The sequence below is a fragment of the Vicugna pacos genome, chromosome 8 (genome assembly GCF_048564905.1).
Source record: "Vicugna pacos chromosome 8, VicPac4, whole genome shotgun sequence".
Lineage (NCBI taxonomy): Eukaryota > Metazoa > Chordata > Mammalia > Artiodactyla > Camelidae > Vicugna > Vicugna pacos.
Window position 1 is genome coordinate 41,480,273 of NC_132994.1, and position 27,955 is coordinate 41,508,227.

Genomic DNA, 27,955 nt, shown 5'->3' on the forward strand with positions numbered 1-27,955 from the left:
AATCCAATCACCTAAAACTGTGCTTTCCAACATGGAAGCTGCTAGCCCATATATGGCTATTTAATTTTAAGCTAATTAACATTAAATGAAATTAAAAACTCCGTTCCTTGGTTGCACTAGCACAAGTTCAAGTGCTCAACAGCCATTATGGGGATAGTAGCAACTGTACTAGACAGAGCAGATATAGGACATTTTTGTTATTACAGAAAAATAGACTACACAGTGCTGGTCTAAATGCACCTGTATATGTGTTTTTAACTAAAAGAGTAGACACCTAAAACTAGAAGCTAATTACATGAGGACAGCAGGTGAAAAAAAAATACATGGATGGGTTAGCATAGACCTCGTTGAAGCAGAAAACAAATGATAGATCTAGAAAAGCAGGTAAAATATCTGACTTGGGACTAATATTAATTCTGTAATGATTAAAAATGAATACAAAAAACTTATTATTTATCATCTATTGAAAATTCATAATGTGAAAAATCACCAAAAAAACAGAATAAAGTAAAAACAAAGCTATAACCTTTACTCTCTGTAAATCACCATTCCCAAGGGGACAGGACACACGGACAGACATAGGCTATTCTCTCTGTGAGCATGTTCACTCAGAGTATGAAGCGAGGAATGCCAGGACTTCAGCCTCTACCTGATAAGTAACACTGAGGCCACAGGGAAGGCCCAGGCGCTAGGTTTTATCATAACTGGTTTCTACGTAATGCCTAAGGTTATGACCTTTTCTACATGGCAGGTATCTGAGCTCTTACTGTGGCTCAAAAGGATTTAAAAATTACTTCCAACAAGCGTAAACACCAAAAATCACTGTGACTGGGGAAATGATCTCATGAGTCTCCTCACCATTTCAAGAGTAACTTAATAAAGTGGTAAATATTATAGGGTTCCCTATAATATTTATTTAATAAAATATTTATTTGTGAAACGTTCACTGAGTGCCTATTGATGTGAAAATTCTTTACATATCCATTAGGAAGAGCACCTCACCTCAGAGGCTACTGAAGTAAATGCCAGTGAGTGGGGGTCTATTTTCTGTTTCACCTTAAGTTATTGTGGGCATATGTGTTACACATGTAACAGCATTTACTATGAAGCTTACTAGGTTAAATGGATGAAATGTGACTTTTAGACTGGAGGAAGGTAATAGGTGAGAATCATGTAGGAAGTTATTCTTGATTATAGAGGACAATGCAGAAGAATCTTGGAAGGAAACTGAGAAGGTCAGTGTGGCTGACACAAAGGCAGCAGACTGGGAGTAAGGGTGGCTGTGGGATGAGGCAGGATAAGGCACACTGGAGTGAAGAGTTTCCTTCTGACTTTGAGACTGAGGGTAATGGGTTTAGTCACTACTTTGACTTTACTGAAGTTTGCGGAAGCATTTATATATTTTTATGATGCCTTTTTAATTGACTGGAAGAGGAAACACTGAAGGTGAATAAACCATTTGCAGCAGCTTAGAGCTCAGATTAAATCTGAGATAACTTAAGTTGGACCACGGTTTAGGTGGAGTGACTGCTAGCTGCCTTGGCTATAGAAGTTTATAAGTTAAGTGTGTGAGAAAGAGGGGCTACGAATTTTTTTTTTCAAACATTAAGCAATAATTAGAACTTTTGGTTTTAACAATATTGGAGTTACTGTGTATAGGTAGTAACTTTGTGCTGTTTTACCTTTATTGATTTTTTAAATCATAAAACAATTAAATGCTTGTTGTAGGAATTCAAAAAACATCTAAGTAGAGTGTATAAATAAAAAGGAAATTTTTGCTCTTCCCCAAGTCCAATACCTCCTAATCCAGTCTTTGAAGGGAATCACCACCATTAAAATTTTCTAATTGTTTTATAAGATCTTTTGATATTTTTTCAAAATATGTACTATTACTGTATGTATAGGATCACAATATTCCCACTGGTCACAATATGCTCTTTTTACTTAACATTAAATAATGGACATCTTTTGAGCTTTCATCATGGCATTATAGTTCATGATCCTGACGGACAGTCTTTGGACAAGTATTGTCTTGGTCAAATTGTAGCAGTAGAGCTGATAAAACATAATCATTCAACTTCCTTCTCCTAATTAAACAGTATATCATAGTGCAATTACCATCTGTAATATAGCACTTAGGTTTTTTTTAAAGTATCATTTAATTAGATTCAAAAGACTAGCTCATCTGAGGTTAGACACAGTGCTCCTCAGTATATCATCCACATATGAATTTTCTTCAATATAACGTGACTTACGACACTTGTAAAGCTGCATTTATTTCCTTGAGTAGCTCGTTAGTCTTATTAAAATCTGCTCGCATGATATTTTTCTCTCTGAGGTGGTCTGCTGTCATGACATCCAGCTCTTTTTCAAGTCTCTTGTTTAAATCTTGTTCATGCAACCTGTTTAATTTATTTTTAGTTAAGAAAACGTTATTCTGAAGTCAAGCTTTTAAAACTTTCTATACTCTACCATAGTTGAAATGGTTTTAGGTATAATATATAGAAAATTAGCTGGAAACAGCCTATTTGCTTTGCTTTGCTCTAATCCTCTAGTTTGTTAAAGTTGTCTCCTTTAATGCTTTTCTAAATAACATTTTAAAAGATTTTTAGGTAATTATATACAATTTCCAAAGTTAATGAATGCATATACATCATTCAAACTATAAAAATTTCTCCTAAATTCAAATTATAATACAGTCAACAAGTAAGGTCTTCAATATCTTACTAGAAGGCAATCTAGTCATAAAAATAGGCATGTATTGCCAAATATACTGCAGTAGCCTTTCAGATAACACTACAAATTCCTTCTGCTGTAATTAATGGCATACCTCATCTGCTGGTTGGATTCACTTCGTATTCTGAGAATTTCTTTTCCCTTAAATTCCAGTTCTTTGGTTAGGGCACTTATATTTTCATGAAGGTGCTGCACCTCCTTATCCAAGTCTGAGATGTGATGCTCTCTGTGCCTTACTTCATCTTGTAGATCGGTTATTCTACACATGTGCTCCTTACTCTGAAAAATACAAATAGTTCTTAAAAGTTTTCTACATATTTACTTTCTGTGTTTAAGGGAAAGAAACTAACATACTAGAATGTCAAATGTGATAAATCTAACACTGCTTCAAAAGCAAACTGCGGGAATAAGGAAACTTCAAGGCCTCTTCTCTTTTCATATATATGAATATGGATGCAGCTTCAATAATTTCAGGGCCACAGAGGACCCAAAAGACCATATAAGCAAATCTCCCTCATTTTATAAATGAAGAAACCAATACCCCAGAGATGATTTGTCCAAGGATTATCTATAATCGATGGCAGAGCTGAGATCAGAACACAGGACTCTTAGGCATTCAGTAAGTAACATGGTTTTGGAGTAAAATGTTGGCACCACTGTCCTTTAAGTTAAAAAGGACCTGTATCTATGGAGGCGATCCTAACACACACACACATCCCATGGCTTAGAAAGCAGACAGTTTGCTTTCTGCTGATCCAGCAGTTATCCTGCCTGACAGATAAGCTCCCCCTTCCATTTTCCTAGAAGTCATTGTTTCCTGCAACTTCTGGAGGCCTAGACATTGTTAATGATCAATGTCAACCTAGATGAAGAGAATATAATTTCCTTCCATGGTTAAAAGGTGGCTCATTTATAACTTTCTAGTAATGAAGAAAACTTTGAGCTGATCATAAACATATCTGAAGACTAACCAAGTGAAAGTCATAGGTAATAAACTAATAAATAATAGTCCTCACTGTACTATGCCTGGAAATTCATTCATTGAGAGATACATTCAAGATCACAAACTTAAAGGAGGTACACTTGGCTAATGAGCAAAATTTGAAAAGTAATGAGCAAAATTTGAAAAGCGTGAATAGTAACTGCTAGTGATATGGAAATATTAACTCTCTTTCTTCTTCTTGCGGACCTGCTACTTCTATAGCTGTGCTATCCAATATGACTGTTTAAATTCAAGTTTAAATTAACCGAAATTGAATAAAATTAAAAATTCAGCTCCTTGGTCACGCTAGACATATCTGGCTAGTGACTACTATAGTGGATGGCACAGACACAGAAAAGATCCATCACCACAGAAAGTTCTACTGGACACTGTAGTTCTATAGTATTCTGTTTTCACTCTTTGTATTATTTGTATTTCATTGTTTGCATTCCCAAGATGCAAGTAAAATTCAAAATATTCAATTAAAAGGTAATAAAATAAACTGACATTTAATGATTATACTAAGACAAATTACCTACTTCCCTTTAAAAATAAATCTCTTTCATGTAGACAGTAAATAATTACTAGTGAAAATACTAGTTATTAAAAACGATTTTCATGAAACTGTGAACACTCAGATCTACTGACATGTAGGAAGTTATCACAGAATAGAATGTTCCTTACCTGTCTTCTGCTCATGTCCATGCTTCTCTCTAATTCCATTTTAGCAGCTGCCAGTTCCTGCTGATGATTGTGCCGTAGCAAATCAATTGCAGCTGCGTGTTGATGGTTCAGTTCTGAGCGTAAAGAAGCTGGAATCCACGGAAAAAAAGAGATTTAGTGTATTTTTTAAATATTATCAGCATTTTAGAGTAAAATTATAAAGGTTACAGAGTATTATTTTTTAAAAACAGGATACTTGTGTATGTAATTAAAATATCACAGAATTGTGTATGCCCCTTAAAATATTACAGTCTACAGAGAATATCATGAATTTAGAGGTCATCTAGATTTGATGAGAATGAGAAAATTTTTAGTTGCTCAAATGGATCGAGGTATTTATATACATGTTTTAAGGTTGCAAGTCAGGTGTTAACGGAGATGTAATTTTTAAAATTCTTCTCATTCACTATTAGAATAATACACTGTAGAGTTGAATGATACTATAATATATATTAGGAGGCAACTTCCCACCCAGGTATGACTTCTTCCACAAGATCCCTGAAAGACATTAAGCACTGGCTGGTGAATGTTCTTAGTGATTTGGAAGTCATTATTTTTATTTGAATTTGAGATTATTTCATACAATCCACATTCACCGAATGCCAGGTACTATACTGAGGGAGAAAATAATATGACCCTGTTCTTATAACTGCACAGACTAGAGGGAAAGGCAGCAAGTCACGGAATTAAATGGGATATCAGAAACGAACATGAGTTAAAATGAAAGCGCACCCAAATTTCCTAGGAGAGGGAAAAATGTTCAACATCATTGGCTACTGGGACATGTAAAGTAAAATTCACAATGAGATATCACTACACTGTATCACTACATTGCAGAATGGCTAAAATACAAAATAGTAACAACATCAAATGCAGGTGAGGATGTGAAGAAACTGGGTACTCATACATTGCTGGTGGGGATGTAAAATGGTATAGCCACTCTGGAAAACAGTTTGGGCAGTTTCTTAAAAAACTAAATATAACAATTATCATATGACCTAGCAACTCAACTCCTGGGCATTTAACCCAGAGAAATGGACACTTAAATTTGAACAAAACTGAAAACACCTAGATATTCCTTAGTGGGTGAAGGGCGACAAATATGGTATTGTCAATACAATGGAATACTACTCATCAATAAAAAGGGACAAACTATTAATACACACAACAATCTGGATGAATCTCCAGAGAGTTGTGCTGAGTAAAAAAAGCCAATCTCAAAAGTTCCACTTACAACATTTATAACATTTTTAAAATGACAACATTATAGACATGGTAAAGAGATTAATGGTTGCCAGGAGTTAAAGAGAGGGAGGAGACTGAAGTACACATGACTATAAACAGACAACAGGGACCTTCACGGTGATGGGAATGTTCTGCATCTTGACAAGATCAGGGTCAACATCCTGGCTCTGATATTCACTTCAGTTGTGAAAATGTTACCACTGGGGGAAACTGGGTAAAGGGTTCAGAGGATCTTTCTGTACTATTTCTTATAACCTCATGTGAATCTGCAATTGTCTCAAAATAAAAAGTTTAAGGTTAATAAATCATAAAAAGCCCTTTTGTCAATAAAGAGGGATTTAAATCACATTTCAGTAGGCAAGAGTTCCAACACCTGGCCCATTTTTACCTCTCCTCAGGAAGAGGAGAGAGCTATAAGGACTTGGCCGAGGACTCAAATAGTGGAGGTGATAAAGTGGGTCAAATGGCTTCCCTTTGAGGCCCCAAATATTCACAACACTTTGGTCTTTTTTGTTTCCAATTCTTACTTGGAAAGAGTGGACCACTGAAATGTGAGAACAGACATTAAAAACATAAGAATTGGGGGAGAAACATCCAACCAGAAGGAAAATGAGATGGCAGGAATAAAAAGTTATTAAATGACCCTAAAAAAAAAAACCCCAAACCCTTTAAATACACATTCAGTTTTTCTTTCAAACTCAATTGATCTCCTGTAAAAACGGTAGTGATTTTAACATCTCAAAGATAAAATCCTACTTAATTAAAAAAACTGAAAAATACCCAAACAGGAAGTCAGACCTAACTATGACTTTTCTCATTAAAACAAAATCCTGTAGTGGGAAAAAAAAAACCAAAATGACAATCGTGTCTAAAGACACGTGGCTCCATTGCTCATCTAATCCCTTCAGTCACTGGATAATGGGGAGCCTGAATGTCCTGACTCCACTTAGTCCCTTAACGAAACACAGAAGCACCACTGGGTGTTGCTCTCACAGCCAGAGTACGAAGAAAGTTGAGGGGACCTCACTTTACTGTCTGTGTTCTTCCATTCCACTCCATCATACTTGCTCCTTCATCCAGTAACCTCAAATAAAATACATACAGCACTTTGATGTTCATTTTGATTTTTCAAAAATTAAGAAAAACTTTGTGATTTCTTCTTGAATTTTAAACTTAGGACAATGTAAAAATAAATAGACAGGATTATAATCTTTTCAAAATACCAAGCATAGCCTTTCCTTCATCTTCTAACTCAAACCGAAGTGTCTGAAGTTCCTGTTCCATTTCTATCCGGAACCCCTCCATTGACTCTCTGTGTGCATCTTTTAACGACTGAAGCTCTGCAGAATGTTTCTGTTGTAAATGATTTTCAAGAGCCTAGAACGAAAGAAACATATTCAAATTATTATGCTAGAATACAGAAGGGAAATGCAAACAAAATAGAATAACTAAAACTCAGTTATTATTTAAGGAAAACGAGGCGTTTTAAATTCATTTTCAAGAAAATTAGATATAAGATGATCATCATTAGAAAACAAATTAGTAGGGTCACTTCAGTAGAATAATCATCATGGAAACAGTTTGAGTCAATACATGCTGATGAATTGAGCTATGGACCCTTTATCTAAGGCAGTTTACTAATAAAGCTATTTTCTAAAGCTGCTAAGGGGTGTAAACGGCCTAAAATAAACAAGTAACTCTTCTGTGTGCACAGATGTAGACTTAGGAAAGAGGTGGCGAAGGGCAGATCAGAAAAGATCTTCTGATTAGGAAGAGAGGAGAGCTTTTACAAGTCCAAGCAACTGTAACATTTTTGCAGCTATTTTCTCCTCAGTCTTTGCTCCTGCATTTGTGAACAGAAGCAAAAGCTCTGAGAGTAGGTAGTTTTCATATGATTAGTTTTAAAAGCCTAGCCAGAGGGAACAGACTATATGTGGCTCAGACGAAGAGAAGATATGTGGCCACAAAAGAAAAAAAGAGAGAGCTCAGGGAACTTCAAGTTTAAGAGACTGAACTGTGCCAGGAAGGGTTTTTCTTACTATATAACATGAAAGGTTTCTGAGAAAGATAGCACATTATAATTACGGCTGTATTTCTTCCATCATTACTCTAGAGTGCCACTTTTAAAAATTATTTGACTACTTATGTTCTTTCTGAAACATAAAGCATTTGACTATAGGTAAAATAAAGGACTTTCAGTATAGACAACATGACTCAGGTAGCTTGGGTACCTAATAACCGACAATGAAATTGCTGGTTATGATTTCTTTTGAAAAATGATTCAGTTCTGAAAGGCTGAATGTGTAAAATGAAAGTACTGATATGAAAGCTTATCTGTTATTCCAATTCACAAATGGTATCCAACAAATGGATTATTTAGCAATGCAAGCAGATCGAATGCAGGAACTTCCTTGATGTTCTGGACAAGATCAATCAACTACAACTTATTTCTTGAAACAATACGACTTTTTTGTTTTAATAATTTTTAATAACATACCACTTCTTAAAAGCGTCTGTATCTAAGTCCAGGATCAAAAATGTGTATCTGTAATAACTTTACACGGTGAAAATTATTAGTAGTAAAACTTTTTCTATCAAATCTTTATCTTAGTTATCCATAAGACCCTTAGAAGAAATTGAAAAATACAGTGTTAAGAAATGAACTAAACCAAAATTAATAACACTGTGTCTAACATTTTAACACAGAACTAAACAATGGATATGGGGAGATTCTGGCAAATAATTAAACCAATAGTGTATCTATTTAAGTCTTCTCTGAGTGATTTGTTTGTATCACTACTTTTCATATAGCCATTGGGGCCATATATAGGGAACTGTACTATTTTTAAATGTTTCCAATGTCATTTCACTGTGACTTCTGTACATAATAAAAAGTGTGAGGGGGAAAACGTGGAATAAAAAATATATATTCCTTGGATACACATGTCTTTTGTAGATCCAGACTGAAAAATTAAAAATTTGATGAAAAGACTATTATAAATTCAAGATAGTATTTATAGTGGTTACAACTAAATTTATTTAATCACTGCTAACATTTGACAAATCAGTGTATTAGTCTGATCATGAATTTGGCATTATAATGGGGAACAGAAATAAAACGTTGGCTCTCGTCTAATTTGTCTGCTATAGCATGCAACAAGTATGTATGTTAAATCACTGTGACCCCTACAAGACAGTCATATCCTAGAAAGCACACTGAAATAAAGCAATACATCATTTTGGGGGAGCAAAAAACATATGCTTTAGAATCAGAAGACTAATGGTTATTAGGCTGTTGGATTACTTTTGAACATGTCACTTTGAACTTACTCTTTGTTCCTTTTCCTTTTCCTCTTCCATAGTCTGAAATGCAAGGACATGTGCTTCTTTTAAAGATTTATGTCTTTGTTGATGTTGTTCCTCTAATTCTTCAAGCTCTTGTGTAAGTCGTTGTCGTTCCTGTGTAAATTGGGCTTGCAGTTGCTGCAAAGAGGTCTGAGACTGGGAAAGCTGTATCTCCAGATTCTGTTTCAGCAAGGAAATCTGTGCCACAGAATGGTACACAAAGAAGAATAGATACAAGGCATATTTTACAAATCGCCTATCTAAGGGAAAAAAACATTTCAAAAAAATGAACAGTAGTAAAAGCTGCCTCAACAAAATATCTACTTAAAATGTTTTATAATATATCCATAAATATCTAATTTTTAGGTTTTACCACTTTTATTGTTTTCAGTAATTACCCTTAAAAATAGGCTGTTTTAGTGGTATTATGTTTGTAGACTCTCTAAAGAACACTGCAGCCCACATTTAGAAACATAATGAACACCTATGTTGCACTGCAATAAAAATTCATAATGTGAAATAAAAACAGAAGATAACTACCATGTTTATTAGATTATGGTCACTTTACAGTATCACACTACCTAGTGTGAGAAGTTAAGCTGCTTACTTTTGAGGCAGCAAAGTTGAACTTTAATAGTTACTAGTTTAATAGTTAAGACTCTGGGCTCTCGGTTAAAATCCTAGCTCTTCCACTTGGTAGTATCAATCTCTCCCCAGGCTGTGTGAGACGAAGAGTTACTACACACAGTTCACTTAGAACAGCTCCTGGCATGTAGTAAGTGCTCAATAAACATTAGCTAAGATTATTTGAGGATTAAAAAATTGCTGTAAAAGATTTATCATTCTATAATTTAGAATTCTGGTATAAAAAGAAACATTTTTATTTTTGAATTTCAACTGAATTCAAAGGACTTGCAAACCTTCAAGCTTTTTAAAAATCACAAACCTCTCACAATCCTCTAGTTTAATAATGACAGGTGCTTTTCTTTCACAATGGAAAACTGATTTGTTGTTCCTCCTTCTGAAAACAGATTTGATGAAGCCATTTTATTTGATCTATTTCTCTTCTCATATACAGGAAAACTTGAAACTAGAGAACTCAATTACATTCTAGTAGAAGTCTGAGGCTAGGGAGAACTTGGGGGAACCAGATAAAAAGTTGTGAAACGTTTCCTATTAAGTGACTTAAGATGCTGTATTTATACATAAGTAAAACAGTTTCTCTGGCCAAGAAAGAGGAAACTTCAAAGTGAATTTCTGTAACTAGGAAGACTTTCTCTTGGTTGATGGGAGGCACATAAAGGCCTCCTCACATGTCTCACCGCAGAAGGGACCCGGGAAAGAAAGGGTGGCGGATCACCAGAGACACAAAATAAGAAAGGAGGGACTGGACGCTGGGGAGGTCAGAGGCCAGCAGCAGGGAACGGCCCAGACTGTAATGAGCTGAGGGCAGGTGACAGCCATCTGCAACGGGTCTGGACAAAGCTGCACATCAGGATTAGCCATAAAGGTCACACCTGCCTTTGTGGAGAGGGCTGAGCACTGGTGAGAAATTATACAACTGATACAACCTCGGTCTGTTTTAACGTACTTCCAAAGAAGTGACTCCACCTATTGAAAGTTATATGAATTCTACTTGTTAATTTCTATACAAACTTAAGATTTCAGAGGGTGTTTCACATCTGGAGTCAAGGTGAACTGCAACACTCTAACTCTAGGCCATGCAACTCCCTGCACTTCCAAACGGCAGTAGCACTCATGATTTACAGCCGAAATAAACCCTGCGAGTGTGAAGACTGCAGGAGAAAAGCAGGGCAACAGCTAAAGCCCTATTTGTGGAGCAGAGAACCAAAACCTAGTATGCCATGTGATTTCTCACCATTTTATGCAAAGAAAATCAAAATAAAGTGAACAGGGAAGACAACCCAGAAAGAAAGAACAAATCACAAAGAGTAAAAGGCAATAAAAATGTGTGTCTGCAAACCCTGATGTGTGAACGGTAGAGCAGGTTTCTTCCCAGCTAGCTGGTCCCTGAAATAGAGAAGGCCCCCACCCGCTCTCTTCTCAAGTCCAACCCCAGTCCCAGACCCGGCAAGGGAAATCCTGTGACTGCCCAGTCTGGTGACAACCTGTCAGAGCATAAATGGGAACATTAGGAAAAGACTATGTTACATGTAGAATAATAACTCATATTTGTCAAAGCTATTACTTGGCGCCTGGCCGAGTGAGAACTAATCTGCCCAGCGAATGAACTGCTCACCAAGCCATTTGCCTGGGTACCCGTCTGTGTCCACCCAAAGAAAATGGGCATGATCTTCTGACTGGTACACAGGCACCACACGGGCTAGCAGTGGCCCTGGACCCTGACCTCCAATTAAGTGCATTAGGTTGGTAAGAAGCCAGTCGGTTTCCAGCAGTGTATCTCATTTTCTGAAATACCTACTCAAAAATTACTCCATCAAAAAGAGCTCCCATATGTTAATCTGATTAAAATTTGACTCACACTTAAACAATTTAAGGATGAAATTTATGAAGAAATGTAACATTTAAAATGAAGTACCACAGCCATATAACAGTTATACCTTTAAAATCTAAGCACACTTTCAAACCTCTACAGCTTAATACACTTAAATATTTTATATCATAATATACTTTACCTTGACAGAACTCCAAAGTAATATTTTTCATTTTAGGCTGCACGATTAATCTTGGTATCTATACTCAAGAAAATATAAAGTCTATGCAAAAAATATCGTGCAATTTAGTGTTCAAATATACTTAGCTTAGATATTTTATATTCTTAATTTTGAAAGCACAGCAAAATAATATTAAGGCTAACTAAAAATCTTTGGATTCATGCTCAAGACAGTAACAGTGAATTATATGCAGAAAGCCTTTATCATGCAATGCAGCATTAAGACTTATTTTGTTCTTTTTATAAATTAATCAATTAGTAGAGTGCATTAAATTGTCAGCCTTTATTCAGCATGAAAGTTACATGGCGCTTTAAAAGACAGAATTAATGAGCAAAGCAATGTAAAATGAACTAATGTTTCATAGCTATAATTTAAACAGCAGAGTTTAATATGCTTTATGGAAATGCATATTAATATAAAACTTCATTAATTCACAACGAAAGAGAACAAAAGCAGATTTTGCATTAGTTTGGGCAACCTTGATCAGTGCTTTCCTAACAGTTTATAGACAGGCATTTGTTGAAAATAAATAAGAAGCAGTAGTTGCTTCAAATTATATATTCAAATTATGTAGTATATGGTGTTGGTTTCTGTACATTTGTCATAATTAAAATTTTTAAGGCTTTTTAGTTTGCTGATCTCAAACCAAAGAGAGCCCTTATTTCAGAAAAAAATGTTAATCCTAATTTAAAAAATTCTTACCACAGCAGTTCAGATATAAATTATGTAATATAGTCTACTGATCAACAGGTACCAGATACTTGGCAAACAACTTTAAAGGCCAAACTGTGCTGACAGTGAACGCCACCTTCTGGTCTCTACCACTTAAAATACTGTTGTCTTTCTGAAAATAAAGTGTTGTAAAAATTTCAAAAAGACAAATGAAAATAAAAAACATAAGGATACACTTTTCTGAAGGAAAGTTTTACCTATTTCCTACAGGGCAGTTGCACAGAGATTCTGTACCTCTACGATGGTGCTTGCAGAACTCCCTCAAAACAGAAACTGAAACATCAAATCTGAGGTGCTAGATATGCTGGGATGTCAACATGAGACATGGCACTAGTTATGTAAATCCTACCTACAGCCTTTGGGTTTTGATGTACTGTTGTGGTGGTTTTTCCCATTTAAGAAACCAGAGTCTTATTACAGAAATGAAAGGATACAGAAGGTATATAAATAGTTTGTCCTCAAAACAAAGCATTTCTTGAGATAGTAAATGTAATCTATGGTTCTCAAACCTGGCTGTATATCAGAATCATCTCTGTAGAGTTCAATAAATGTACTTGCCCAGGTCCTGGTCCCTGGACACTCTAATTAAACAGGTCTGGAATTAAAACCAGGCCATCTAACATATTATTCCTAACTACCAAAGTATTAAGTGTTCATTGTGAAAAAAATACAGGAGTGTATAAAATAAAAAGGAATTCTCCTTCATTTCCTTTCCTTACTACATTCCAATCCCTAAGAGTAATTAATGTTAATACTTTATCTCCCTAGCCTTATGACTTACCTCTCTCGATATAATTTCCTTTTTTGTTTTCTTTTGTTTGGTTGGTTTTTTTCACTATATCATATAAATGGCTGCATGATTTACACCATGTAGAGAGAATATCTGCCATGATCTGACAAAATACTGGCTACACACACAAGTGACTTGGGGGCCCCAGGGCACACCTCAAGAGACCAGTGCTTAATGTCCTGAAACAGACACCCATGGGGCTGCCGCCTGGCCTAGACCATTCCCTGTGTCTTACTCAGAGGAGTAAACACTACTGCATTCGTGAAACCATGAGGCTGTCCAGACCTGCAGGTGTTTCACATACCCAATTCTATGTAGCTCCTTCTAAGATGAGTACACCCATGGATCTACTCAATGACAGTTAATGATTTCTTCATTAGGAAGGCCAATGAGTTTGTGTTTTTAGAGGTTTGTTTTTCCTTTCATGGTGACATTTCTGGGGTACACAATCCATGACATTTAGGTATGCCCGTTCTTTTCACTGACTACACAGACCTCGTATGGCAGGCACACTGCTCCTTGCCTCCTCGAATGCCCAAATACACATCTTCCCCTTTCCTTTCTTCCCCCAGTTAGCTGAACTCTAGAACTTGTTCAGGGACTGAATGGAAATCACTATCTTCAAGAAGGCAGGCCCCACTCCCAGCACCAAGGAGTGAGTTATGATAGGGATTAAGAAAGTTTCAGTAATCTAATTCTAAGGACATGTCATCCTGTTTTAGTAAATAAGCTAAGAGGACGTATATGGGGAATTTGAGGGGAAAGATTTTATTTCCTGATAAAAGTAAAACACGCTTAAGGAGAGTCTCCTGCGTTAGCACAGCTATTCAAGAATGTGATGGCTGGAGCTGTAGCAGCCATGTGACAACTGTGATATGACAAATTTGAGGTCAAAAAGTTAACACACTGAACACAGCAAAGCAGAAGTACAGAAAGTACCTGAACTCTTGATTAAGTATCTTGGCAGCTTAAGCCACTGTTAACTGGGTGTTCTGCTGCTTATAGCCAAATGTATCCTGACAGACATAATTCCAAAATATAAATACACTATAATTACTTTAATCCTTCCTGATGGAAATTCAGATCATCTCACTTTGTTTTGCTATTACAAACACTGCACCAAACCCATCAAATACAAATGGTACAAACACATGCACATGTGAGTCTATCAGGAGGCTGCACCCATCTCTCAATTTTTTAAGTTTCATGGATGACTTTAATGCACAGTCACAGTTGAGAACCATTGTCCTGGTATTCATAAAACTAAAGACACTGGCTACTTCTTTAATGATAATCTTAAAGCAATGTCTAGAGAAGTCTCTGAAGCCCTAGCTTTTTACTTATCCTCTGCTCTCAGTTCATTTTATGAGATCAAGGAGGAAAACAAAACATTTTCCTCAAGTAATATTACCTATGACCTCCTCTCCTGCAGTTTTGATCAATTTATCAAGATACTAGTGAACTATTCATCTTATGCTTGTGTGTTTTTGGAGAAGGCTGTTATATAAATTATGATTTTTTTCAAAAATGATTTGCTTTTTAAAGGTTTTATGTGAGAGGGTTCATTCATTTTTGTAAAAAGAAAATTAAAAAATTTTTTGAAAAATAGGATGCATAAATATAATTTCATTTTTTGATAAATTTTAGGTATGGAGTTTTGTTGAGCCAAGATACTTATTAGTTTTGATAAGGTCAACGTAAATTATTAGAAAGTCTATACCACATAACATTAATATTCAATACTTTCAAATATATAAAGCAACATTAAAAACTGCTACCATAGGTTTAGTAGAGGACAGTAAGGATAATTTACTAGTATGTCAATAGCTTATATAAAAGCTTGTATAAAATGTTTGCAGGCATCTGAATATTTTAATTCTTTCTATTGTTTTTCCTTTTTTAACCTCTAATTTGCTATGTTTGAAGAGTTTGGCTACGAAAAGTAAATTTACACTTGTGAAGTTATGATCATTCTGAAAAATTCTGAATTGTTCATAATTTTTTGGTATTTTCAAAGAGCTATAAACTGAGTTTATTGATTAAGAACCACAATAATGCCTACTTAATGTCCTTAGATATTACTGGAATATGTTTCCAATCATCCTCTCGTTCTTAAGTTGAAAAAATTAGAAAGCTTTTATAAAGGATAGAGGCATCAACAATAAATTCGGGTTTTTTTAGAACAAGCCAGCGTATAGTGGAAAACTTGCCTGGAAGGCTGGGTAAAGACAGTGTGGGTGGGGGTCAGATCTCACCCTGCTGAAGGACACTCTGACAAGGTCGCATCTTGTTTGGATGATGGCAGAGGAAAGGGTTGATCCTAAATCACTATGATGTTACAAAAGAGAATTAATTAATGGAGATTTCATTGTGTTTCAAACCTCTTTTACTTATTTTGTAGGAGATGAATCAAGGCGTTCCCATTTCAGTTACTAATAGATTTAACTTTAATAAGATTGTTTTTATTTCAATGGACACTATACGTTTATAACAATTTAGAAAAAAGTGACAAAGTTGTGAAGTACAGTTCAATTAATTTTGACAATAATCATATCTTATTTGGGTTCTTATTTCTATCCTAATCAGCACATATGTCAGAAAGTCTGGATTAATACAGAAATCATGCCCAGAATTCTTACTATGTTCTCTGTGACTGTTAAAAAAATTTCTAAATGTACCCTTATTTCATCAAAATTGAGATAAATATCTTTGTTGCTTATTTTAAAATATATTAAAGAAAATGGCATTCAATGTGTTTATGTATTTTTTTTATTATGTCAGCCAAATTCTTTATTACACAATGAGGAAACCCAGAGTCAGAATATGATCTAATGGAATTCACCATTTGATCTCTCCTCAGTCTTTTTTTTTTATCTCATATTCTTTTCCATTATAGGTAATTACAAGATACTGAATATAGTTCCCTGTGCTATACAGCAGGTCCTTGTTGTTCATGCATTCATGTATTTCTAATTGCTTTTGATAGAGAGAATAAAGTTGAATGTAAAGAGTAGGTAAAACTTTCTTTTCTTCCATAGTAGAAAGAAATTAGGGAGGTATGAGGACATAGTTTTGCTTGAGAAGTATCAAAATTTCACAGAACATCTCTAGACTCAAGATTTGATTCCTCTAGGTCAGGAATTGGCACATTACAGCCGGTTTCTGTAAATTAAGTTTTACTGGAACATGGCCACATGGATTCATTGCCTGTGGCTGCTTTCACACTACCACAGCAGAGGCCGGCAGCTGCCACAGAAACTGCGTGGCCCACAAAGCCAAAAATATTTATTGTCTGGTCTTTTGCAGAAAAAGTTTGCTGACCTCTGCCCTAGATATCTAGAAAAATATTCAAAGATGTTTAGCTCTCTGTTAACTTATTTTAAAGAACAAATTGGGTATGGGTTTGATGTGAAAATAAATCTCATTTTTTCTCTTCATATGTAGAGAAAAAAAGTTCAATGAGTATTTGGAATATTACTTTGAAGCTGAATTTCTGCATATCTGAGTATATGTAAGTAGAAGAACAGCTTTGCCAATTCTTAGGAAAGGAATTTACTCCATTTTGTTTTAAATCTTTTAACTATTAAAATGCAAAATATGTTTTGAATCTAAATCTTCACAACTATCTAATACTTTTAAGAAGTCAATTGATACTACTTTTTTGAAAAATAAGCTAGTTTAACACAAGAAGAAATACATCTTATATTTATTTCCATTTTATCATAGTCAACTAGTTAATAGTTATTAAAAACGTTACCATATCTTTCAAAATAAACATTAAAATAATGAATTTCATGTTTGAGATGTAAAATCTTGCTTGGCTTTAAAATAAAACATATGCTTATTAATACAATGTGGTAGATGTATGCACATACACAAATGAATGGCTGAGAGTTAGAAGCTTTTGTTACCCAGGTACAAAACAGATCTTATTAATGTCCAAGTCTATTTTTTATGTCATAAGTTAAAGCTTTGAAGCGGTGATGATGTTTATGCAAAACCAAAAGCGCAACATGCCCTTGTGTACAAACTATAAGTGCCGCTAACTTACATTGTTGATAGATTTATGCAAAGCTTCACCCAGAGAGTGCCGCTATGAAAAGGGAAATATTCAGAATAAATAAAGGGAATAAAGGGAAACATTCAGAAATCAACTAAGTGAAAGAAAGAGGGACAAAAAGCAAGAGTAATACAAAGAATATTAATTATAATAAGCTCAAGAAAAATTAGGTTGAAAACAGTTCTGAGAAAGAAATAAGACAAAAAGAAATTTAAGACATACAGTCCAAATTATCCACCATCAGTTAAAATAGTGTCTGATGCTTGTGGGCTGGCAGACTTACCTATGCAAGGTACCAAAGGCTAGTACTTGTAAACCAGAGTTCAGCTTTTAAGATAATGGTTCTTGAAGTACCTAGAAGAAACAGCCCTGTTCTAAATCCTTCCCCCCCAGAAATCTACAACGTGTAATAATGCTTTCAAGCACCATACTCAGCACTGGAGTAGGTTCTCAACGGATTTCTGTTACGAGAAGTGAGTGGATGAGAACTGAAGGACTAACTTGACTGACTGCATAATTTGGGGGTCAGAAACAAATATGAGGTAATCACTGAAAATGTAAAGATTTAATAATAATCTAGTTTTATACTTGGGGGAAAGGAAGAAGAGATGCCTTAATATATTTCAACCCTGTTTTCTATAGGACATATTTGGTAAAATTATGTATGATCTGAGTTCATTTTTTAGAAGTTCATTGAAATGTTGAGTGGTAAACCATTGGAAAAACATACACCCTCCCTCCCCCAAATATGGGGAAAATGTGATTTCATTTTCAATTGCCTTACTTTCTTGCCTCCACAAAATACAAATAGTATTTTAAATTTATACTACTAATTTAAATAAAAAAGCTCCTGTAAAATGGTTTTTACTTTGGACACTAATCAAATTTTCATAAAGAAACATAGTTCTTTTTTTATCATAATGTGATTATTCCTTGGTGTGTCATAACTAAAGCTAATTTTTATTTGGTAAATAATTTTTTTACTGATAACTTAAGACTACTATAGGATATAGTTTACTCTATATAACAGAAGCATATTTGGAACATTTGCTCCACTCTATTCTATTCTCCAGAACAGTATGGCCATTCTAATAATACTGATTCTTCCAATCCAAGAACACAGTATCTTTCCATCTGTTTGTGTTGTCTTCAGTTTCTTTCATCAGTGTCTTACTGTTATCCAAGTACACGTCTTCTGCCTCCGTAGCTAGGTTTATTCCTAGGTATTTTACTTTTTTTGATAGGTTGCTTCGTAGGTATTTGATTCTTTTCATTAATTTTGTATCCTGCAACTTTACTAAATTCATTGATGAGCTCTAGTAGTTTCTGGTGGTGTCTTTAGGATTTTCTATGTATAGTATCACGTCACCTGCAAACAGTGACAGTTTCACTTCTTATTTTCCAATTTGGATTCCTTTTATTTCTTTTTCTTCTGTGACTGCTGTGGCTAGGACTTCCAAAACTATGTTGAATAAAAGTGGTGAGAGAGGGCATCCTTGTCTTGTTACTGATGTTAGAGGAAATGCCTTCAGCTTTTCACCACCGAGTATGATGTTAGCTGTGGGTTTGTCATATATAGTCTTTGTTATGTTGAGGTATGTTTCCTCTATGCCCACTTTCCGGAGAATTTTTATCATAAATGGATACTGAATTTTATCAAAAGCTTTTTCTGCATCTACTAAGATGATCATATGGTTTTTATTCTTCAGTTTGTTAATGTGGTGTATCACATTGATTTGTGGATATTGAAAAATCCTTCAATCCCTGGGATAAATCCCACTTGATTATGGTGTATGATCCTTTTAATATAGTGTTGGATCAGTTTGCTAGTATTTTGTTGAGGATTGAGGATTTTTGCATCTATGTTCATTGGTGATATTGGCCTATAATTTTCTTTTTTTGTAGTATCTTTTTCTGAATTTGGTATCAGGGTGATACCAAAATCAGAGGTGTTCCTTCCTCTGTAATTTTTTGGAATAGTTTCAGAAGGATAGGATTTAGGTAATTCTTGACACTTGTCAGAGACTAGGTCTTTAAATAACTTTATAATCATACATCCACTGATCTCTTTTAAATTTAAAATATTTTAATTCTTTTTTTGTATTTTGTCTTATGAAATGGAAATAGATTAAACTGATTTATTACTATAATGCTATCTAGAAGTTCTTCAGTATTTTTCAAGTGTGTTCTGGGCCCTGGGACCTCTGCAGGCACACACTGCCTGCATTTCATTACAGTTTTACTACAGTATTTTGCAGAACAGATATATATATACACACACACACACACACACACACACGGCCAGTACACATTAATAACTGCCCAGTATTTTAACATCTCTTTTAAAGCTAGGTATAGATATCATAGTTCTGTCTTCTCACTCTTGTCTTCTAAAGGTGCCAATATAAAAACTGGATAGACAAATACTAAAAGGGGAGGTCTGGGCAGGAAAAACAAAACTAAGTATTTTTAGACTTGCAAATTAATTCAGAAAACAATTTAGTACTATTTATTTTAGAAGAAAAATCTCAAGTAGAAAAATAATAACTAAGTCTGATAAAAGAGGCTATAATATAGCTAAAGTAAGACTGTCATTAATTTTTTCTGACTGAAGAAAAATTAAAAACAAACTTCCATATTTACTAAGGAAAATATGGCAAATTAACTTTGAATCCAGGAACTGAAAGAGGAAGGATGAAGTATAATGGATGTTGGTTGGGTTTTAGTAGACTTTCATTCCGTTCTGCATTTTCTGAGAAAGCAAATTTGAATCATGCCGGCTATTCCCACTCTGTTCTATCTGGTTCTTCTCTTTTCTTCATATTATTTCCTTTCATCTTCTTGCTTCCTCTTCCCTCGACCTCTCTCTTCCTTACCCAAGCCATCTCTTTTCCCAGGGTTCAGGCTGGGTCTCTCATATTTGTCTTACATAGTTTCCAGGTCTCTGAAGCTGTTCTTCCATTAAAAGACAGTACTGTTACTCATTTAAAACAGGCATAAAACTCATGAAAACATCATCTTTTTTTCAATAGCAAGAAATACAGTTTCTAAAGAGAGAATTTCTTCATCTGATATAAAACTTAAGAGTTAAGAGATGGAGCCAGCAGAATGAGTACTTAGCTTGTAGTGCCAAATTTACTCAAAAATTTTGTGTTCTAAATAGTCTAGACCAGTGTTGTCTAATAGAATTATAATTGAGAGTCACATGTGTAATTTTAATTTTTAGTAGCCATTTAAAAAAAAGGTTAAATTATTTTTAGGTGTATATTTAACCCAATATATCCCAAACACAAGTATCAATATGTAATTATATATCAAATACTAGTGAGACACCCCACATTCTTTTTTTACACAACATTTATTTCAATGCTCTGTTTAACTCATGTCATTGTTCTTTCCTACTGAGTGTGAAAAATTCCAAAATATCCTGTGATTGTAAAATCAGTACATCTAATATCAAACTTACCATGTCACCCGCCTCAGTGAAGCAGCTTGCCGTGACCTCCCTGACTCAGACCATGATCTCCTTTTCATTACCTGGTTTCAAATCCTGAGTCAGCTTTAACATCTCCTTCTCCTTTACCAAAGTATTGCATCAAATTACATGATTTGTTCCTTTATAATTTCTTGTAATTCTCAGTGAAATAAACCTAATTCAGGTCCTAATTGGGCAGAATTATTTGTATTTCATATATTTGACAGCCTCCTCTTGGGATGCAGTGCCTTAGTCTTTCCTCACTCTGTTCAACAACTACTGAGTGCTTACTATACGCCAGGCTCAGTTTACACGCCAGGAATCCCACTCTGGTGGAACTACATTCTAACAGGGAAGAGAATCAGCATAATGCCATGGGGGTAACATGTTTTGAAGAAACACTAAGTAGAATAAGGAGAGAGAGTGACAGAGGTGCTATTTTGGAGAAAGTAATCAAAGAAGATCTTTTTGAAGAGTTAAAATTTGAGCAGAGAATTGAATAAAGTAAAGGAACGAGCCACGCAGATCTGGACAAAGTGGATTCCATGTGGAGGGACTGGCAGAGGCAGAGGCCCTGAGATGAATTAAACATGGTGTGGGTGGTCCAGAAACTCCAAGCAGTCCATTATGACAGTAAAAAAAAGGAAGGGAGAGAGTAGCAGGAGATGACACTGACCATGCAGCCCGGGGCCACAATAAGAGTGTGGATTGTGTTCTCAAGGCGATGGGAAGTTACGGAGAATTTGAAGCAGAAGGGTAACATGACCCCACTTAGTATTTTGAGAGTATCTCTCTGGCTGGTTGGAAAGTAATCTGTAGGTGGGCAAGAGGAGAAGTAGGGAGACTGAAGGTTCCAGGGGCGGTGCAGAAGAGAACTACAAATGGCTTGGACTAGGGTGGCAGTGCAGGAAGTGGTGAGAGATGGGCAGATCCTGGGTGGCCTTGGAAGGCAGAGCAGCAGCTATAACCAGCTAAATGGACTTGTGGCCTCTAAGTTCAAAATGGAGACTCAGACGTAAAGCACAAAATTCCACAGCTCTGAATGTGTGAATGATCTGGTGTGTCTCTCAGATTTCTCAGTCCACTGATCTGAATGAGGGCATTGGAATATGAAGTCATACTGGACCCCAAATAAATCTGTCTTGAAAAAGGTGAACTGAAGAAATACATGATGACAGTTTAGGATCACAAATAGAAATATGATCACAGAGGAATCTACATAATCACTTTTCTTTAGACAGAGTTGAAGAGTAAGAATGTAGTTCTTTTGCCTTAAATGAATTAAAAAATACACACCAATTAGCCCAGGAAGCATAATTATTAGTTTTGGACTAAAGTGTAATCATTGGATAGCAAAAAAAAACACAATGAAATATTAAAAGAAAACTAAAAGATACAAAATTAGACTCTGATTGGAGAAAATAAAATAAAATAAAAATAGTAGCTTTTTGGAAATTTTCATAAAGTAAAAAGCATCTTCAGTAAAAAGCATTAAAGAAAACGTGAATTTCTTATGCTTCTCTACGCCCACTTTCTCATCCGTAAGCCATGAAGGTTAGTTTATATCAAATTTAACTCTCAAAGAGTTTAAATTCATGCGAAAGACAAATAATTTTATTTCTTCTTTGCTCTAAGTCGGATGAAATACGTGTAACCTAAGGCACAAAAACAGACTCGTGTTCATTTTACTCAGAAATAGTTAAAACATGTAAAAAAGCAGGTCCTCTGATACCTTTCACAATACATGCTTCTCCCTAAGCCCTGGCTGTTCCGATTCTATTCTCCACTCTTACCCTCTTAATGCCACAAAGCCCAAGCCAGGTCTGTTCTCCCTAAGTGCGCAGGGTGCCGGCAGTGCTGGGTGAGTGCAGTGAACGGGCTGTAGGGGGCGGGGTCGGGGGCGGAGGGTCTGGGGAGCAGAGCCCAGCAGGCGGCAGAGCACACACTCTAGGAAACTCTGAGAAGAGTCAAGAGAACAAGATCCAAAGGGCCAAAAAGGGGCTTCTGGCCAAAACAAAGTTCCCCTAGAAAGACTGCAAGAATGTTTGTCATCGCATGTCTACAACGAGTGAAACTTCCAACATGATGCCCACTCACTGTAACGTGTTTCTGTTCAGTTTGTTTTCTTAACTTTCTTCAGGTACAAACCATCCAGGCGTGCAGCCGCTATCTGCCAGCTTGTCTACGGTAACGTGTATGCCCTACACATTCTAAAAGTGGGGAGATAGGAAGATACTGAAATTTTGGAAATGGACTGAAGCAGCACAGAACAGTTTTACCTTTGGAGGCTATTAATTCTTGGTTATCTTGATATTTATGGTTAATCTGCTTTGAAAACTGATTCTTTCTAAAGCTGGCAAAAATTGGAGCCACATGTAATAAATTATTTTGAAATACTAGAACTAAAACAAGATGGAAAGCATTATGTCCTCTCAGGCATGAATAACGTAGACCAGACATCCCCCCAAAAAAAGGAAAGAAAAGAATGCCAGAATATCAGAGAAGTGTGAATGAAATCTGACAATTTAACAGAAGAGAGAGTAAATGAATAACGAAAAAAATAATTTGATAGAAAACAGGTGAGGGAGGTGGTAGGCCCTCTTTACAGTGCCAAGTCCAGTTAGAAAATGTCTATGTCAATACTTTCTGACTGAAAAACAAGGAAGATTTTTAAGGATGTGTTCCAGTTTTATCATACAATTGAACTAACTAAATCTTCCTAAGTACAGAAGGAACATCACAGAGGGGTAGTACCACTTACCCAGGAAAATCTGTCCTTCTAGATCTCCAGGTAGGAACGTAAAATAAGTACACAGGAGGTAGCTAACAAGCAATGCTAACATGGTGACCAACTATAGTGAGAGCTGTTTTCCTGTTTTTATCTGAGTCTCAAGGGTTTCAAATTTATTCACAAAAGCTTATAAATATTCATGTATGTATACCCCCTTTTCAGGGTAACATTGTAAGTTATCATGAAATACTACACACAAATTGGCAGACCCCAAGTACTCTTGAAAGACAGTGCACGTATGTACCTATGTAATAAATAATCTTACAAAAAGCCTATCCTGTTTATTTTGAAATTCATCATGATTACAAATGGAAAGATAATAGTGGATTTCTGGCACTAAATTACTGAGCTGCTTCTTATCCAAGTTCTGCACTTGCTTATCTACTGGTGACTCATGCAGTCAGTCCCATTTAATTACTGGCTTTGCAGGAGAATGTTAAGAATTCACAAATTTAGAAGTTGTGTAAATGAGTGAAAATGTGCAAAGTCTTTTAATTATAGTTATAAATGCTCTGGAAATAAAGTGAGCCTGACATAGAAGATAGATTTAGAAATACTACCACCTTTCATTTATGTCATTCTGAAGCAAAACAGGGAGCATCCTGTTGGTGAGAAAGCAGTAAACTGCTCATTTTTGGTAAGTGGTTTTGGGAAATCAGGGTAACACGTAATAAATTTTACCTTCCATTGCCCAAATGGTATCTAATGGCTTGGAAAAAGATGTTATACTTTCAAAAAATAAAACCTCCATTAAAAATCTTTAATGTACTCAGTTCAAGTTATTAAACCAAAAAAACTGTAAGTGCTCCTCAGTATTTAGGACCACAGATGTAACCTCATTAGTGAGCACAGTTTCATGTGTTTAAGAATATGTCATCTTGATTTTATACATTTAAAAAATTTTAAGTTTGCCCTACAAAAAATGACAAAATACAGTGAATTAACACACAATGTTATTTCTATTTCTTTGGCTAGGGAACCTTCATAATCTACAGGCTATTAATTACCTGGTTTAAGAGATCTTCTACTTTCTTCTGCCATGAATCCCTGGCTGCATTTTTCTCTCGCTCTTTTAACTGCAAAAGTTGAGACATTGCTGACTTTTTATCCTCTTCATGTTGAAGCCTTAACTCTTCACGAAGTTTAGAACACTCTTGTCTGAAATAAAACAAATGCATTTAATTTGTAAAGAGAATTATTCCTCTCATAATGGTAGTATAGTTGTTCACAGGTTTTCCAAGCATTTAATTAATCCTCAAAAGCCAACTCAGAATAAGAGGTGATTATTTTATAGTTAAGAACCATAAGGTAAATTGGTAACTTACCGAAGATCACTGAGTTACCAAATGATCAATAGCAGACTAGGTACTAAAACAATAAGTCTTCTGACCTCAGGTCAGTAATCTGCCTATGTTATAGTCAAGGAAATGAAATCAAAAGTCATCTGCATTTAAGCAGAAAAAAAAATTCCAATTTCTCTGCATTTCATCATGGGAAAAATTAATTAAAAATGCTGCTAGTATGTCTTCAACAATAAGACAATATAAGCCACATAATAGAGAAACATTTTTCGCATGTCTTTGTAGATAAGATTCCATGACAGAGTGAAGAATGTACCTAAGGTTTTCAGTCCATTTTATCTCTAGGTCGTGGGCCATTCTGTCCACTCTGAGCTTTTCTTCCTCCTTCATGGCAGCAAGCGTCTCTTCATGCTGCTGCCTTTCTTGTTCTAGCTCACCCTGCAGAATAAAAACTTTTCAATGATGATTAGTCTTCAAAAGCAAAGTCACTGCTGCTTATTTCAAATAAGCAGAGTGCTTGCATTAGAACTTAAATTCTTACAGCACAATAACTGATAGTGCTATCTATGACAATTATTCGAGATTTTCTGACAATAAAATTATGGTACCCATTTTGTATTTTAAATGTCCCTGAGCAAACTATATTTTATTAAGGCTTATAAGTTTACAAGCTATTCTACATGGTTTAAAGTCAGTGTTAAATTAATAATCTTAACTAAACTTTCCATATCATGGTATCTAACCATTCAATTATCTTTAAGGGTACACACATTACATAGGAAGATACATTACTTAAATTCATTCACATTCATATCAAAAGTATACTAGCTGCTCAAAGCTTAAGCATTACAGTCATACTTCACTGACATGACTGAAGTAACTGTGAAATTTAGGCTTCTGACTACTTTTATTATGTAACTTGAAACCAGTGGTCCATGGGGTTAGTGTTATAGTAATACAATATGATATATATGAAATCTCTGTAGAGTAGCATAAATCAAATGGTTTTTTGGAGCTTAGGCTGGACATGAAATGTTTGGACAACTCTGGCAACCATCGATCCTTGCCAGCAGTGTAGGTGCTCTTAGGGGACAAGAAAAAAGAGACAGATGATGGTCCATCCTGTCACCCACTTGCTAATAACATGTCTTGTAGCATTGTTGAGGGGCATATCCAGATTAACAAGAAAGCAGCAAGTCAATGCTGCAACTGCCACTCTACACGGTTGACCTGGCTATTAAACAGTCAGTACTGAAACCTGAATTCAGCCACCTTAGCCAACTGTCATTTTCACTAAGTACTTGGCCTCTAGGAATTATTTTTTTTCCACCAAAGACAGTGATGAATGGAGAACTAAAAACGTATTTCTTTTACTGAATGCAAAGCACTTGATTAGACATTATTGGGGGAGGGGAAAGAGGTAGAGAAAATACTTGCTTTTAAGGAGCTTACCCAAAGTTATGGTAAGCCGTGACGCAGCACCTGTATTTTCTCAATTGCATTTGTCCAGCAGGACAGAAAATGAACAGTTGATAAGACTTTGCTTAAAATTTTTATTATGTTCTACTATTTGATGGAAGGACAATGTAAACATAGGCAAAGACCTTAAACAAATGAAACTGAATCCAATTCTAAGCAAAAAAAACTGAACATTAATAAAAGGCAACACTTATGGAAGCCTTACTATTTTGCTAAGCACTGTGCTGTAATGGTTTACCTCATTCAGTTATGACAGTAGCAGTGTAAGTGTATCATTATCCCCAGTCCCTCCTGCATTGTGTGGATGAGGAAATTAAGGCTTAGAATAAGTAACGTGCCCAAAGTTACACACTAAGTGGTAGGTCCAGAATTTACATGCAACCAATCTGACAGAGCCCATGCTTTAAATCATCTCTCTGAAGGAGAAAATCAGAAATCTCTGGCTCCTACCCTCCTAGTTGTATGCATTCACTTCTCTACCTTTTAAGGCAGCCTAAATATTTGCTCCGCTTCATGGGATGGAAGAGGAAACACAGATCCTTTCTGAAATCTGTATGTCTCAGAGAATCATTCAGTTGCTATACATGAGAGGTCAAACTCTTACCAGTAAAAGAATTGTGTGTACTAAACGTTAAAAGTTGAACTGTGTATTCAAAAAGACACGTAGAAGTCCAAACCCCAGCACCTATGACCGTGATCTTATTTGGAGATAGATGAAGTCACATTGGAGCAGGGTGAGCCCTTAATCCAGTATGACAGGTATCCTTATAAGCAGCTGTGAGGACACAGGAAGAATGCTGTAGGGAAGACAGAGAAGTTGTGCTGCCACAAGCCAAGGAATGCCTGGGACTCCTGGGAGCTAGGAAAGGCAAGGAAGGATCCCCTCAAGAGGTCTTTAGAAGGAAGAATGGCCCCGGTAACACCTTGACTTTGAGCTTTCACTCTTCAGAACTGCGAGAGAAGAAATCCCTGCTGTTTTAAGCCACCTGGTTTGAAGTACTTTGTTCTGGCAGCCCTAGGAAACTAAAGCACTATTAAAGGTGACATTTACAGCAAACCTTAAGCAAAGCAAATAAATTATATTTTTACCTTGCTGATGTTTAGATTACAGTGGGATAATGACATTACCTCAACATTTAATAGAGCATCCTTAGTCTCCTTCAGCCTGTTTTTAGTCAAGTCAAGCTCATTCTGAAGTCTTTCCTGGGAGTCCTGAAGACTTGCAATGAGTCCTTCCGCAGAGCCAAGACCTTGCTCACTTTTGCTTACCAGATCTCGGAGGCGGCCAATCTGCAAGTAAGTACAGGGCTTTGAACATGCCTCAGTATAATTAACTAGCAAAGCAGTGATGTTTGTTTTCTTAAAGTCTTTTTTTTTATTGTAATTTTACTAAATAGATCTTTCTTGATGATTCTGGAAGAAGCATTCAACATGATAGCCTTCATCTGTTGTTGTTTTTATTTTAAAGACTTCTGTATTTATGATTTCACTTTGTCATGACAACCATGTAAATAAATGGATACCTCAAGCTCCTGAGACTTCCTGGTTCTAGCATATAATCAAATACTTATAAAAAGGAACTGAAGCAAGATAGATTATA

At 35.6% G+C, this 27,955-nt stretch overlaps 1 protein-coding gene and 1 long non-coding RNA gene across 6 annotated transcripts in view; one reads left to right on the plus strand and one right to left on the minus strand.

The window, feature by feature from the left end:
- FAM184A (family with sequence similarity 184 member A) overlaps positions 1 to 27,955 on the minus strand; it is an 89,319-nt gene that overhangs the window by 10,845 nt on the left and 50,519 nt on the right. For 4 of the 5 annotated variants that reach the window (XR_012074963.1, XR_012074964.1, XM_072965800.1 and 1 more), the window contains 8 exons: positions 27,484 to 27,645; positions 25,193 to 25,314; positions 24,583 to 24,733; positions 9,017 to 9,229; positions 6,910 to 7,063; positions 4,403 to 4,530; positions 2,831 to 3,015; positions 2,256 to 2,402 (listed from right to left, as the gene is read on the minus strand). Coding sequence is in view for 3 of the 5 variants with exons in the window: in XM_072965800.1 (XP_072821901.1) it covers positions 2,256 to 2,402; positions 2,831 to 3,015; positions 4,403 to 4,530; positions 6,910 to 7,063; positions 9,017 to 9,229; positions 24,583 to 24,733; positions 25,193 to 25,314; positions 27,484 to 27,645 (1,262 nt within the window). In the remaining 2 variants the exon portion in view is untranslated. The remainder of the gene's footprint in view (positions 1 to 2,255; positions 2,403 to 2,830; positions 3,016 to 4,402; positions 4,531 to 6,909; positions 7,064 to 9,016; positions 9,230 to 24,582; positions 24,734 to 25,192; positions 25,315 to 27,483; positions 27,646 to 27,955) is intronic. The other variant, XM_072965801.1, reaches the window with a different exon arrangement.
- On the plus strand, positions 17,773 to 23,186 carry LOC140697712 (uncharacterized). Its single transcript, XR_012074965.1, has 2 exons — positions 17,773 to 17,851; positions 22,925 to 23,186. It is a non-coding gene; the product is annotated as an uncharacterized lncRNA (long non-coding RNA).